Source organism: Myotis brandtii, unplaced genomic scaffold (genome assembly GCF_000412655.1).
Source record: "Myotis brandtii unplaced genomic scaffold, ASM41265v1 scaffold463, whole genome shotgun sequence".
Taxonomy (NCBI): Eukaryota; Metazoa; Chordata; class Mammalia; order Chiroptera; family Vespertilionidae; genus Myotis; species Myotis brandtii.
In genome coordinates, this window is record NW_005367694.1 from 2,075,091 (window position 1) to 2,089,386 (window position 14,296).

The 14,296-nt window shown below is 54.7% G+C and overlaps 1 protein-coding gene across 1 annotated transcript; it reads left to right on the top strand.

Moving 5' to 3' along the window:
- Positions 1-807: 807 nt before the first annotated feature.
- P2RX6 (purinergic receptor P2X, ligand gated ion channel, 6) lies at positions 808-9,510 on the top strand. The gene is made up of 12 exons (XM_005875514.2): positions 808-994; positions 1,712-1,862; positions 3,190-3,261; positions 6,414-6,489; positions 6,676-6,769; positions 6,844-6,924; positions 7,004-7,145; positions 7,234-7,343; positions 8,569-8,662; positions 8,748-8,813; positions 8,984-9,061; positions 9,148-9,510. Exons 1-12 carry the CDS (start codon positions 861-863, stop codon positions 9,229-9,231), a joined length of 1,182 nt encoding a protein of 393 aa, XP_005875576.2. The 5' UTR covers positions 808-860; the 3' UTR covers positions 9,232-9,510.
- The last annotated feature ends 4,786 nt before the right edge of the window (positions 9,511-14,296 follow it).

Below are 14,296 nucleotides of genomic sequence, written 5' to 3' on the forward strand. Positions count from 1 at the left end.
TGTGCAGCAAACAGGCTTCCGTTGCAGCAAATAGAGACCCACGCAGTCACCCGGGCAACCTGGTGTTGTTGGTTGCTGCAGAAACCGCCTCTAGTCTGCTCTGAACTTGAGTCTGCTCTTAGCTAGGCGGACAAGACCTTGAGTGCAAGGGGGATGGAGGGTGGGGGGCGCTTTGTGGGTGCTTCTTCTCCCTGCCATCTTACGGGTTCCAGCATCGCCCCCTCCCACGGCTGGGGGAGGTTCCTGACTCTGGGCTGTTAGTTCCTGCGTTGGGGGATGTGGGCAGTTTGTGAGGAGGGCATTACACAGGAAGGCTTGGGGAACCTTGCAGAGCCTGGCCACCCTCCTCTCGAGCCAGTCACGCTCTCTGTGGTCCCAGTTCTTTCATGCTCTAGCGTCGTATATGCAGCTTCCTCCACCAGGAACGTTCCTCCCCAACTTGGTTGAACTTCAGAATCTTCAAGTGTGGGTTCAGAGGTCACTTCTTTCTGAAGCTTTCCTTGGCCCTTCCTCTGGACCCCTGCAACCCCCAGTACCTCTCACGGTACCTATACCACCTATCAATCATCCCCTCATCACCCAAGGAAGTGAGGCCAGAGGGCAGGGGACAGGGGCTGCTCCTCTCTGTGTGCCCAGGGTCTGGCAGAGGGAGTCTGGAGAGGCCCAGGGCAGCTGGGGGTTGGGACTGAACCCATGATTGGGAGGTGAGAGGGGAGGCTGGATCCTGACCCGAGTGGATCCTGTCCCTTTAATAGCTGCTGGCCAGGTCCTTCTTGGGCTCCTGCTTTATCTCCTGTTCAGCTGTGACTGCAGCTGCTCTGCTGACTCATGTGCCCCAGCAGCCAGCAGGAGCTGGGAGCATGGGCTCCCCAGGGCCCTTGGCAGACTGGGGGCTTCTGGATTACAAGACCGAGAAGTATGTGATGACTAAGAACTGGCGGGTGGGCGTCCTGCAGAGGCTGCTGCAGCTCGGGGCTGTGGTCTACGTGGTAGGGTAAGAGAGCGGCTCCTGGCCACGTTGGCTGAAGGACCATGACTGTCCTGCTGGGCTGAGGGTTGAGGGTTTGATTCTTCAGGGGCCGGGCTGGTGGTAGTGGAGGCCGGGGCAGGTTGGGACAGGGTAGTGGGTAGGCAGAGGAAGGATTTCTGTCTGTATAGGGGCCAGTGGGTGCAAGAATAAGCCGTGTGCCCACCTGCCTCTTTTCCTGAGCCCCATGTTGGGCTCTGGGCACAGAGTAGGATGGGCTCCACCACTTGCCCATGAGGCCCTGGGCAGGGCAGGATGTAGCCCCTGACACTTGTGAGAGCTAGAATACTAAGGCCCCCGATAGAATACTAAGATTCCCCTGACTCACCAGTTCTGGCTCGGTCAGAGGAATCTTTAAGGAGGAAGCTGGGTCTAGCTGGGGCAAGGGGAGGGTTTTGGCTGGTGAAAGAATTGGTAGGGGACATCTCCAAACCCATGAGTGCCTAATAGGAGACACCATGTGGGCACTGGGTCTCCAATGCATGGACTGTGCTTCTGGCCTGTGCAGGGTGTTGGGGGGGGGGGGGGCGCAATGGGGATGAGCATGGAGAGGAAGTATGGGACTTGAGTGATGTTCTGGGAGCCTACAGGGTGTGAGGGAGGAGGCTGAGAAAGTAGGGCCCAGCTCGGCCACTGCTCACAGCGTGCCAGGGACACACCATACTGCCCATTGCTCCTCCCCAGGTGGGCCCTCCTCGTCAAGAAAGGCTACCAGGAACAGGACCTGGACCCCCAGATTTCCGTTATCACCAAACTCAAAGGCGTTTCTGTGGCCCAGATCAAGGAGCTGGGGAGTCGGCTGTGGGATGTGGCTGACTTCGTGAAGCCGGCGCAGGTGGGTGCCTCAGTGCTGTCGCCAGGTGCTGACACCTGAGACCACCGTCGCAGCACACGTGTGCAAGAGAGGCATTGATGCCGGACGGGGTGATGACAGCTGGCGCTGTCACAGGGCTGGGCTCGGGAAGGGCCTTACAGGGGAGAGGCACCTGGACAGGGCTATGGGATGTGTAAGAGGTTTCCAGGTGACTGAGAGGAGGGCTCAGGAAGCCAGGCCAGGGGCAGTACATTTACAAAGGCTGCATCTGGAAGAGTGGAATGTCTGGGAACTTGACATTGAGCTTGAGCTTGAGGGTGGGGTGGGAAGAGCATGGGGGGCCAGGCCCTGGAACTTCCTGTATGCCTGCCTCCCTGACCTGGGGGGCTGCTGCCAGGCCCTCCTCTGCTACCCCTCCTACACTGCATTTCTGGCCGCTTCTCCTACCCAGATTGTCTACAGTCTGCTTCCACCTCTGTCCTGCTGATGCCCAAATTGTATCCCCAGTGACACCTGCCCCGAGCACAGTTGCCTCCTGGGTGCTCACCCACCATGTCCAAAGAAAAATCATCTTCCTCTCCCCGGTGGCCTCTTTTCATCCACCAGTGCAAAAGCTGGACGCAGCTTGACCCCTTCCTGCCCCCACCCCAGCCTGTCCATCGCCGAACAGTTTTCACTGCTGCTCAGGCCACACCTGGATGAGGCTGTGGTCTTCTAGTGGGTCCCAGGTGCACACGCAGCAGTCAGGCTGAGCTTCCACAGGTGACATCATCAGAGCTTGCCAGCCCTTGCTTCCCACCCTGGGGAGTCTCCCTGTCCATGATGGTAGCCACCAAGTCCCTCCAGATCCTGACCGCTGTCATAGACCTCTGCCCAGCCCTTGCCTCCCCTTCCTGGGTGTACATTCCCCCGAATTCACAGAGCGCTTATGCTCAGCACACGGGTGCCAGCCACTCTTCCTGTCCTTGGCCGCCATTTGCCCAGGCAGAGCTCACCACCTGCTACCCTGGCCCTTGGCCATGCGTGCAATGAGGGGCCTGCCTTCCGACCAGCTGGGCATGTGCCCGGCCCAACTCTGTTCTAGATGTTTAGTGCCTGGAAACAAGAGCTCCTAGAAAATTCTGGTTAAGGGAATGAGCGTGAACATGAAAAATACACTTGTCTCAAAGAGGCAGACATGGGCTCAGAAATGGCCAGAAACCCAGCTAGCCTCCCATCTCTCCTTCAATGTGCCTCCCTGGAGGCATTGTCCTGGGCACAGGGCTCCTTCCCTCACACACCAAGCTGCCAGCTTCTGTCCCCTCCCACTGAGGGAGCCATGTCGCAAACCCTGACATTTGCCTTCTAGGGGGAGAATGTGTTCTTCTTGGTGACCAACTTCCTTGTGACGCCAGAACAAGTTCAGGGCAGGTGCCCAGAGGTAAGGTTGCCCCGGAGACTTCCAGTGGTTCCCAGTTCCTCTTCCAGCCCTGGGTCCCCAGCCATGTCCTCCCTTCTCCTTCCCAGGGTGCCTGAGGGCTCAGTATGTAGTACTGTATTCCAGGCACTGGGATTAAAATTTTCTGTGAATCATTTCACATAGTTTTTACAAAAAACTGGTAGGAATTACTGCAATTCCTCCCAGCCTGTGGGTGACAGGACTCTGGACTTCTGGGAAGTATGCTTCCAGAACCTTCCACCGTCATTCTCTGTGGGATATCCAGGCCCCTCTCCATCCTGATTCTGCCTCTGGGCACTTCCCTATTGTCAGTGGGACGCCAGGAGCTGGGCACCATGCTAAGGTGGGCTCTAACAGCAAGAACCAAGCTGGGAGATCACCTCCCCTTCTCTGTGCCCAGCCTCTAGTGGTGTGTCCCCAGGCAGTTTTCATTGTTGTGGGCAAGCAGAGCATACTCTTGCTTATGAGTTCAGGCTCATGCCCTGACCAGAAATTGAATCTGCAATCCTTCTGTGCACATGATAATGCCCAACCAACTGAGCTATACCGGCCAGGGCTTATCTTAACCATTTTAAAAAAATTTTATTTTTATTTTTATTGACTTTTTACAGAGAGGAAGGGAGAGGGATAGAGAGTTAGAAACATCGATGAGAGAGAAACATCGATCAGCTGCCTCCTGCACACTCTCTACTGGGGATGTGCCCGCAACCTAGGTACATGCCCTTGACCAGAATCAAACCCGGGACCCTTGAGTCTGCAGGCTGAAGCTCTATCCACTGAGCCAAACCAGTGAGGGCTATCTTAACCATTTTTAAGTGTACGGTTCCCCAGCTATAAATTTTGTTTGAACAATTGGGACCCAGGACATAACTCGGGAAACCTACCTCCATGGTGACAACTTCCTTTAATTGAGTCCAACGTTGAATTGCTTGCTGGACTGTGTGCTCATCTGTCCCTTGATCCCTGGATGTCGGTCCCACCACAGTTGCCAAGGGTACCATATGTCCCTGGCTGGCCCTGCTCTCAAAGAAGGGGAGTCACGTGCACAAAGGATGTGCTAATGCTTGCGAAGCACACACGATGTCCTTCCCTCTCTGATGCTCAGAAGACATCTATTTAATGTTCAATTTATCGCCTATTCTGATTTTTGCTGCGGCCATGGTTCTGTGTTTTCTGGAATCCGTGTGATTCCTCTTTGCCCATGTCCTGGCGTTTGGCCCTTCCTAAGAAACTGCCAGGGCAGAGCATTCATTTGATCTGAAAACCCAGCTTCCTGAGACGAGCCAGAGTTCCTGCCAGCTCTTCTCAGGAGTCCTGGCCATCTGGTCCCTCCGAGCATATGTACTGTGCTCCTTCGGCAAACACCTGCCAAGCCAACCCCTAGGCCAGGCCCTGTGCTGGTCTTGAAAAGCTCTGCCCCTGTACTTCAAGAAACTCCTGCACAGACAGCCCCGCCAAAGTGGCTGTCCTGTGATGAGGACAGATGCTGCAGCTGGGGGACCAGGGGAGGCGCTTCTGCCTGAGGCCTCAGGAAGGGTTTCCCGTGGGACTGGAGGCTCAGGTGGGATCTTAAAGATGTCCGGGCAGAGGGCTGTGTGGATAAGGACCTGAGCTGTGTGAGGTGAGGCAGCTCCAGAGTCATTTGCTGCTGAGTGGCTCTGGGGCCTAGACTTGGACTGGGGTGGGAAGGGGTGGCCCGAGATCTCAGGGGCCCTGTGAACTAAGGAGGTGAATTCCATCACAGGAGCGGCAGGCAGCCAGGGAGGGCTGGGGAGGGGTACTCCATCTTCTCTCCATGGCATGGACCACTCCAGTTGCTGGGTGGAGGTGGATGAGGTCAGAGGCAAGACCCGGTGGTGGTCACCATGGGGTCCAATTGGAGGACATGGTGGCCCAGCCAGGGTGGAGGAGAGGGGCAGACTCAGGACACAGGTAGGGACAACGGGGCAGAACAAGTGGCCCCACACTGTCCTCTGCCCACTTAGCACAGTCCCACCCCCCAAAAGTCCCATCATCTCATTTGGCTTCTCAGAATCCCCAAGCCCTTCCTTGACACTGTGTTCTTCCTGCTGCCCCTGAGCTGGGTGCCCTGGACAGTGGTGTCCATCATCTGCCCCAGCAGAACGTGTCTGTGCAAGTGCCTGATGCTCAAGGGTACCTTCCTCTCCAGGGTTTGGGACCCCAAGAAAGCTCACCACTTTCCCCTCCTGGCTGATCTCAAGTCTGTGACGGTGTGCCTGCATTAATATCCCTGTTTTTGTTTTAAAATATATTTTTATTGATTTCAGAGAGGAAGGGGGAGGAAGAGAGAGATAGAAACATCAATGATGAGAGGGAATTATTGATTGGCTGCCTCCTGCACATTGGTCTGAGCCTGCAACCCAGGCATGTGCCCTTGACTGGAATCGAACCTGGGACCCTTCGGTCCGCAGGCCGACACTCTATCCACTGAGCCAAACCAGCTAAGCTAATGTCCCTGTTTTATTGAAGAACAGGCAGGGAAGAGGCTAGCCTGTGAAGTCCTACTTCCCTACCCAGGCCCCTTGGATTAGGGTCCTGTCCTTTGTCTGCCACGCCCAGTGACTCCAGCATGACTGGGACCCCCAAGAAAGCTCACCTCTTTCCCCTCCTGGCTGATCCCAACTCTGTGACGGTGTGCCTGCATTAATGTCCCTGTTTTACTGAAGAACAGGCAGGGAAGGGTCTAGCCTGTGAGGTCCTACTTCCCTACCCAGGCCCCTTGGATTAGGGTCTGTCCTTTGTCTGCCACGCCCAGTGACTCCAGCATGAACTTACCCTTCCCAGGGTCCCTCCACCTTCCCTGCTGTGTGATCTGAATTGGGAATCAGAGGAGTTGGGCCTTGATAAACCACTTCTGTCCCCACCAGGGACAGAACTACCAGGAGGAAAGGAGTCTTGCCTTGCTTTGGAATACAGCACCTGCACCCCTCTGGTTGGGGGCTGCTCACCCTCCCTGCTCTGACCACTTCATTTTATTTGCACCTTCCAGCTTTTCCATGTGCCCCCAAACTCAGAGAACCCTGGGGGACTAAGGCGGGTGGGACAGGTCCCTGTGGACTGCAGGGCTGGATCACCCACTGGGCCCTTGACAACTCTGCTCTCACCCACCTCAGCACCCCTCCATCCCGCTGGCTAGCTGCTGGGCCCACGAAGACTGTCCTGAAGGGGAGACAGGGACACACAGCCATGGTAACCATGGGCCCAGTCTTCCAGTGCCTCTACTGGGAATGGGGCTGGGGGTGGGGTGGGGCAGGCTGTGCCCCTGGGTGGCTCCTGGGTACAGGCTTGGTGGTGCCTCTGTGTCTCTGTTTTGTCAATAGCCCCTTGTCCACCCATCCCCCACCTCAGGTCTAGAGTCTGTCTTGTGTTTTCAAGGCATAAAAACAGGCCAGTGTGTGGTGTTCAATGAGACCCACAGGACCTGTGAGATCCTGGGTTGGTGCCCAGTGGAGAGCGACACTGTGCCCACGTAAGTCTCCCCCAAATCCCAAGGCAGGGTGCCAGGACCAGCAGAGCCTGCCCCTCACCTCCCCCACCCCACAGGGAGCCCCTACTGGTCCAGGCCGAGAACTTTACACTGTTCATCAAAAACACCGTCACTTTCAGCAAGTTCAACTTCTCCAAGTAAGTATGGGTGAGTCCTGACGGGCCCAGACTCTCCTTATCACCATCCTGGCCTAACCTTCCCTCCCCACCCGCTCAGATCCAATGCCTTGGAGACCTGGGACAACACCTATTTCAAGCGCTGCCGATATGACCCCCGCTCCAGCCCCCACTGTCCGGTGTTCCGCATTGGGGACCTCGTGGCCGCAGCTGGAGGGGTCTTTGAGGACCTGGCCTTGCTGGTGGGTCTGTGGTGGGCAGGGTTCTGGGAGGACTCAGGGAGAGAGTCCCAGCCCATGTGACAGTGGAACATTGATGTGCTGTGTGCAGGGCGGTGCGATAAGCATCCATGTCCTCTGGGATTGCAACCTGGACACTGGGGGCTCTGACTGCCAACCCCACTACTCCTTCCAGCTGCAGCAGAGGAGCTACAATTTCAGGTGCTGCTGCCCCCGCCCCCAGTGCCACATGCTGCTCCTCAGCCAGGTGCACCTTCACCTGTCCTCCTGTGGAGGTCAGGACAGACCCCACCCCTGCCCAGCCCTCTGGATGCTCCGCTCTGTGTAAGAGGGCGGTCCCAGGAGCAGGAGGGGGTATTCTCAGCTCCAGGTCCCCCAGAACAGGCCCTGTCCAGCTGCCCTCCTGAGCTCTTCCCCCTTCACCCCATCTGTCCCCACACCTGGGTTATAACTGGGACCCCTCACCTCCAGCCCCTCCTCCACCCCACCCTGCCTCAGCATCTCCCCTCCACAGCACAGGGGGCTTCCTTTTTTACTTTTTCCTTAAGGTTTTATTTAAAAATTTTCTTAAATCTGTAGAAAAAGTTCAAAGATTAATATCATGAACACGTATATACTCTTCATCTGAGTTCACCAGAGTTTTTTATTTGTTTGTTGTTTTACCATTTGCCACATTTGCTTCTCCCTTCCTCTCTAGAATGAGCCAGATATACTAGTAATTAGAGAGATTTCAGATGCAACCTTTGAAAAGTAAGTGGCAGACACCTAGATACTCACTCACCCCTCTCAACACTGTGCTGAGAATGAGGACATTCCCTATGGGACGTTTCATGTTGTCACACTCAAAAACTTTAACATTGGCAGGCTCTGGCCAGTGTGCTCAATGGTTAGAGTGTTGCATTTCCCCCCCACACACACACACACTGAGGGGTTGTGGGGCTGATTCCCAGTCAAGGGCACATATCTGGCTTCACTGACCTCCCCAGCCCTTTGCAACTCTATGGGGCTGGCTCCCTGCCCACACCCTCCTCCCCTCATCTCTGTGCTCTCACTGGCCCTACTGTCTCTGCCTAGAACTCCTTTGAACCCCAAAACCCAGCCTGAAAGTCTCGCCTGCAGGAAGCCTTCCCCGTTTCCTAGGGGAGAGTGAGTTCCACCCTCTGGATGCTCACAACCCTGACCTGACCCCACCGCCACCCCCACTGCCAGTGTCTATTTAGAGACTCTTCTGTCTCGTCCCTGTGCCCTCAGAGGGCAGGGAGCTTCTGAGAGGCAGGTTCTGGTTTGCTTTTCCCCTGTGTCCTCAGCAGCGACACAGAGCTGAGACCCAGGATTTGGAGTCAATGGATGAGCAAGATGGAGGCTTGGGAGGGCCAGCCAGCTGGGAGTGGGCAGAGCAGGCCACCAGACTTTCTCTTGCCCACAGGACAGCCACTCACTGGTGGGAAGCCTCAGGTGTGGAGGCCCGGAGCCTGCTTAAACTCTATGGGATTCGCTTCGACGTCATCGTTACTGGGCAGGTAGGAGGGGCCAGGTGGGATGGGCAGAGCTGGGGTGGAAGGAGGCGACAATCATGGTCTGAGACTCAGCCCAGGTGTCTCTCAGGCAGGGAAGTTTGGGCTCATCCCCACGACCATCACTTTGGGCACCGGAGTAGCTTGGCTGGGCGTGGTGAGTGTGGCCAATGTGGGCTCCCTCTGGCTGCAGACTGCGCGTGCCCAGACCCGCCTGCATGCCCCCTGAGCCCCCTTTGCCTGCTGTTGAGTCTGGGAGTGAGGGTTGGGGAGGGTGGCAGGAGGGCAGGCTGGGGCCGGGACACGGGTCTACCCTGACTCTCCCAGATCACCTTCTTCTGTGACCTGCTGCTGCTGTACGTGGATGGAGAAGCCCATTTCTACTGGACAACCAAGTATGAGGAGGTGAGCAGTGGGCCTGCTCCGCCACCAGGTGCTGCTGCACTTGGAGGCTGTTGGCCAGAGCCCTGACCTAACGTCTTTGTCTGCAGGCAAAGGCCCCGAAGGTGACCGCCAGCCCTGAGCAAACAGAGCCGGCCTCTTCACCCCCGACCCAGGCTGCCCACGTGGCTTAGAGGCGGCCCAGCTCCTGCCCCAATGGTCACTGCTTTTGAGAGCCAGACGCTGATGCCAGGGTGGCCCTGCCCGGGCTCTGGCCCCCACTCGCTGGCCCATTCTTGAAGCCTGTAACCATTTCCTGTGGCTGCAAAGGGTGGGTCCCACCTAAGGGACCTCATGGATGAAGCCCCTGCAGAACCAGGGTGGGGCGTGTGGGGAGAATTCTACTGTCAACTCCTAGGCAGACTGTCCTTCCCCTGACTCCAGCTTTGGAGCAGTGCTGCCTGGGGAGTGACAGAAGCGTCAACTCCCAGGCAGACTGTCCTTCCCCTGACTCAGCTTTGGAGCAGTGCTGCCTGGGGAGTGACAGAAGCCAGTCTTGCATAGAGATCTGCAGTGGAACAGGAGCCGTGGAGAAGGGGAGAGCCCTGGGCACCGCATGGCAGGGCACTGGTCCGGTGGGGCTCTTGCTCTGTCTGTGTCTAGAGAACTTACTCCCAGGCTCTGTCCCCAGTGCTCCCAGCAGTGGCCCGCTCACCAGCTGCCAGCACTGACCCTCTCACAGACTGTAGCCAACTCCAGCCCTGCCTGGCTTCTAGCGCTCCTCCCCTTGCCAGCACCCCCGTCCCAGGCAGAGCCCCCACCCTCTCAGCGGTGCTGCACTGGGCGCTGCAGTGGCCCTGGGCAATCTCTCCTGTGCAATGGAACCACCCTCATACATTGGCGAGTGAGCGCATAGCTTTGGGGAATGTTCTGTGAATTGGAAAAACTCATGTTGGCTGTTCTGAGCCTGTAGCTATAGTCAGTGTTCAGAAAGGAGGCAAGCCGACTCCTGGGGACAACCCACTGGGGCACCTCAGATGCCAGTGGCAGCCCCTCCTAGCCTAGGAGTACCCGGTAGGCCTGGAGGACCCTGGGAACCACAACAGCAGCCTCCCATTCATGGATCATCAGTGAGAGGTACCTACCCCATGTCCTGAGCAGCTACTCCATGCCAGTCCGTGTCCCATCCCATGGCTTTCCCAACCTCCCCTCAGGCTTATTTATTCCTGGGGCTGAGGCCTCTTTGTCCTTCTGCTCTTCCCACTTAATTGAAAGTGAAAAAGTTGGTGTGACAATGTGTTAACTTGTTCACAGCAAAATGATGACAATCCATCCAAACAAAGCAAAACCAAAACAGATGTCCTCTTCCCCCAGAACTTCATACATGTCCTCAGGTTTATATGTGGTTTGTGGAATAGAATTTAGGGGCACCTGCAGCCTATCTGGCTCCATGGGATGCTGATAGGATGATAGGATAGTGGACTCCCAGACAAGATGGTGCCACCTGGAACACTGTGCCTTGGCCAGCCCCTTGGTCCCTTCTGATATTTGCCTGATGTTGTCTTGAGGAACTTCTTAAATGGAGAATCCCCCTTTCTGCAGGAATGACAATTCCCTTAACCTGCTCCCATGTGGCCTAAACATAAAATGTTCCTTATTCTGAAATGCCTTCACAAAAATCTAGAAAAAAATGCATTTCAAGCCAAGAGACTTGGGCAGTTTTGTGACAAGAGCTCCCCTAAAGCCTAACCAATGATCACCTGAGAGCCAGTGTGCACTGTTTTGGAGCACTGACTTTTTATCTAGCAGGAGAAGGGTTCTCACTCACAGGCAGCTACAGTGGATATACGAGGCCTAGCATGGATGGCACAGGGAAATGTAAACTTCCAGGGATATGGAGGGGCCAGTGCTGGGACCCCACTGAACAAGGCAGTTACACAGAGCAAACCCATGAAGATGTGATGACGCTAAAGCACATTGGAGAGGAAGAAGTAAACTATCTCTAGTCACAGATGACATGATCTTATGTATAGAAAATACTAAGGAATTCATACCAAAAATATCGAAACCAACAAGTTCAGCAAAGGTGCAGGCTACAAGATAAATAGACAAAAATCAGAGGATCTAATGTATAACATAATGCCTATAACACTGGGTTGTATAGTTTAAATTTGCTAAAGAGTGGAACTTAAATGTTCTCATGAAAAATTTTTAAGTAGATAAATGTGTGGGTGTTAATTAGATAGATGGGAAGAATCCTTTCAAAATGTGTACATATATCAAATCATGAGGTACACTTTAAATATCTTACAGGTTTTCCAGTTATACCTCAATAAAGCTGAAAAAATACAAAAATCGATTGTATTTCTCTACACTAGCAAAGAACTATGGAGAATGAAATTAAAATGATTCTGTTTACATAGCATCAAAAAGAATAAATTTATAAAGATACTTAGAATAATATGTCAATGATATCTCAATAAAGCTGAGAAAAAGAATAAATTTAACAAAACAAATGCAAGATTTGTACTCTGAGAACTACTTAACTTCGTTGGAAAAAAAATTTAAAAAGACCTAAATAAGTCGAAATGTTGGCAGTGAAAAGGCACCAGATTGGACCTTGGTTCAGCAACATCAGAACTTGAGTCCTGGCTAAGAGAGAATTCAGAGTCAAGACTCAAACTATAAAGTTTACTTAGAAAGTCACAGAGGTAGAAGTGAGCGTAGAAGAAATGGACTCAGGAAACAAGTTACAGAGGCAAAAGAAGGGCCCTTGGTGCATAGAAGATGAGAGAGAGAGAAAAGAGAGAGAGAGGTAAGGGGGTGGGGGAAGGTTTGGGCACGCCCTATAGAGATAGCCTCATTGGGTCCTCCATCTTGCGGGAATTTATCTGGAGGTTTCGGGAGGATCCCAATAGAATATGCATCAGCTTTCCAGCTGTGTCCTTTCAGGGTGGTGGTCTCTACTGATTGGCCAGGGCCACAGCAGGGGTCATTAGTCCATGCAGCTGCTCCCATGTCAGTCCTCATTGCTCTCTTTCCCTCTGCCTTTGTCTGTCTCCTACAGCTTCTGTCCTCTGGACACCCCTACCCCCAGCCCCACCCCTAGCCTGCTATTCTCCCCAGGCCAAATCCACCCCAAATGCTACCATTCAAAGCCCACCAGGATGTCGCCCCATATGACCTCTCCACGTTATCCCCATCACTCCTCCTCACGTCTGGCTTCCCAGCACTTCCTTCGTGCTGTTCTCAGTGCTGGCCATGGCAGTCCTGTCTGTCCCCATCTGCTCCAGTCCTGGCAGCAGGTGCATTTCTCCCTCCTGCCCCATTTCCCGTCAACCTCTGCCCAAGGCTGACCCTGCTGCCTTGCACTCCCTGTCAGGCCTCCCTGGAAAGAGCCCCATATTTGGTTTTCCAAACACCACCCCCTGGAAGCCCCAGCTAGCTGCCTAGCCCTCTAACCCCCAGACCACACTCTTTGAAATCTGCCAGAGGAAGGGCTGTGTGGGTAGCTGAAGAGTCGTCACACTGAATCCATAGTGTGTGTGAAGGCGTGTTTGCTTAAATCCAGACCATGTGAACTGCCACTGAGAACATCACCCCATGCCTCTATTGACCTAGCAATCTGTGTGTGTGTGTGTGTGTGTGTGTTTAAATATTACATCTGTGTGTTTTTTAAATATGTTTTTTAAAAATGGATTTGAGAGAGGAAAACAGCAATGAGATGGAACCCTCCATCGGCTGCCTCATTCACCCCAGCTGGGCATGTATTCTGAACCAGGAGTCCAACCAGTGACCTCTTGGTACACGGGACAGAGCTCAGCCCACTGAGCCACACTGGCCAGGGCGGTTTTGTTTTTGTTTTCATTTGCTTTAGCTCGTTCTTATATTCTCTGTATTGAACTCCGCTTTGGTCCTGCCTTCTCTAGGAAAGTTCTAGCTCGTTCAGATTGTGCTTAGATGAGCCAAGAGAAGGGGCTCTTTTCTCTGTGTGGTAAACACAGACTCATCCATGGACCAGCAGCAGGCAGGCAGGGAACTTGGAGCCAGAGGTGATCGGAGGGCTTCAGTCCCCCTTCCAGGAACCTTGGACATTCTGTGTGTCCCTTCACACGGTGTGTGAATGTGTGGGTAATCCCTGGGCCTCCTGCAATGACCACCTGTGGGGTTCCCTCCCCCATTCTCCTCCTGCTGCCATATGCCCCCCCACCCCCCCGCCCAGCCAATCTTCTCAATCTGGCTGCAATCACATCAGCCCCACCCAGAACCTCCAGGGTCACCCTTTACACCGCAGTCTAAGTGCCCAGCCGAACCTCCCTGCCCTCTGACCTCCTTGTTCCCCCGCCTGCCCCGCGCACCCCACCCATCCCCCTTTGCTCCTTGGGAAACGAGATGCTTTCCGCAAGACCCCGCCCAGATATCCCAATGCTCCTGGAAGGTGGACTTAACCCCTCGCTCCGCCCTAGAGCTTCCCAGCCCCTTCCTTCCCGGAGCTTATCCCTGGTCCACATCTTGCAGGAGTCCCATCACACAGGCTGGTCCCCTGACACCCTCTGGACTTTAAAACTCATGCCCTGGCCAGGTCGCTCAGTTGGTGAGACCATCGTCCTGATGTGTCAAGGTCGCAGGTTCGATCCCCAGTCAGGGCACATACACTTATCAACGAATGCATAAAAAAGTGGAACAACACATGGACATTTCTCGCTCACTAAAATCAGTCAATAAAAAATAAAGATACATTTTACCAGCCTCGGGTGCTAACATCAGCACCAGTAACAGGATGCTAACTGGATAGCCCTTGCAGGGATTGGCTCTAGAGCTTATGTCTGCAAAGGCCTGTCACCGTCGGCAGCCCTCATGACTTCTGACACCATGTGGAAAGGCTACGTTTTACCCATAAACACACAGAGCTCAGGAGGAGTGAGCCGCCGTGGAGGGGCCTCCACCCAAAGCAGGGGCTCCTCCTCCGCCCGCTGCCGCTGCCTGGCCGCATGGAGTCACCACTTCCCGCCCAAAGTGACGACCAATCAAAAAAGAGTTTCGGTCTCAAGAAAATAGCCAATCGCCATTGGAGTCCCCGGCTAAGGCCCGGCCCCCAGGGCAGTCAGAGCCAATGGCAATTGTGCGGATGGCGTGCCAATCAGGAGTCGCAGGTGGAGGGCGGGCAGTTGGGCGCGTGGCGTTGGACCGAGTGGACCGAGTGGAGGTGGGAGCACGGCTGAGGCCAGGCAGTGAGCGCCATGGTACGACGGGCCATGT

Bases quoted from the DNA above. Each gene is read 5' to 3' on its own strand.
- P2RX6 (XM_005875514.2), top strand. From the start codon at position 861: ATGGGCTCCCCAGGGCCCTTGGCAGACTGGGGGCTTCTGGATTACAAG. The intron at 8,663-8,747 runs GTAGGAGGGGCC...GGTGTCTCTCAG, and splicing joins ACGTCATCGTTACTGGGCAG to GCAGGGAAGTTTGGGCTCAT. The intron at 9,062-9,147 runs GTGAGCAGTGGG...CTTTGTCTGCAG, and splicing joins GGACAACCAAGTATGAGGAG to GCAAAGGCCCCGAAGGTGAC.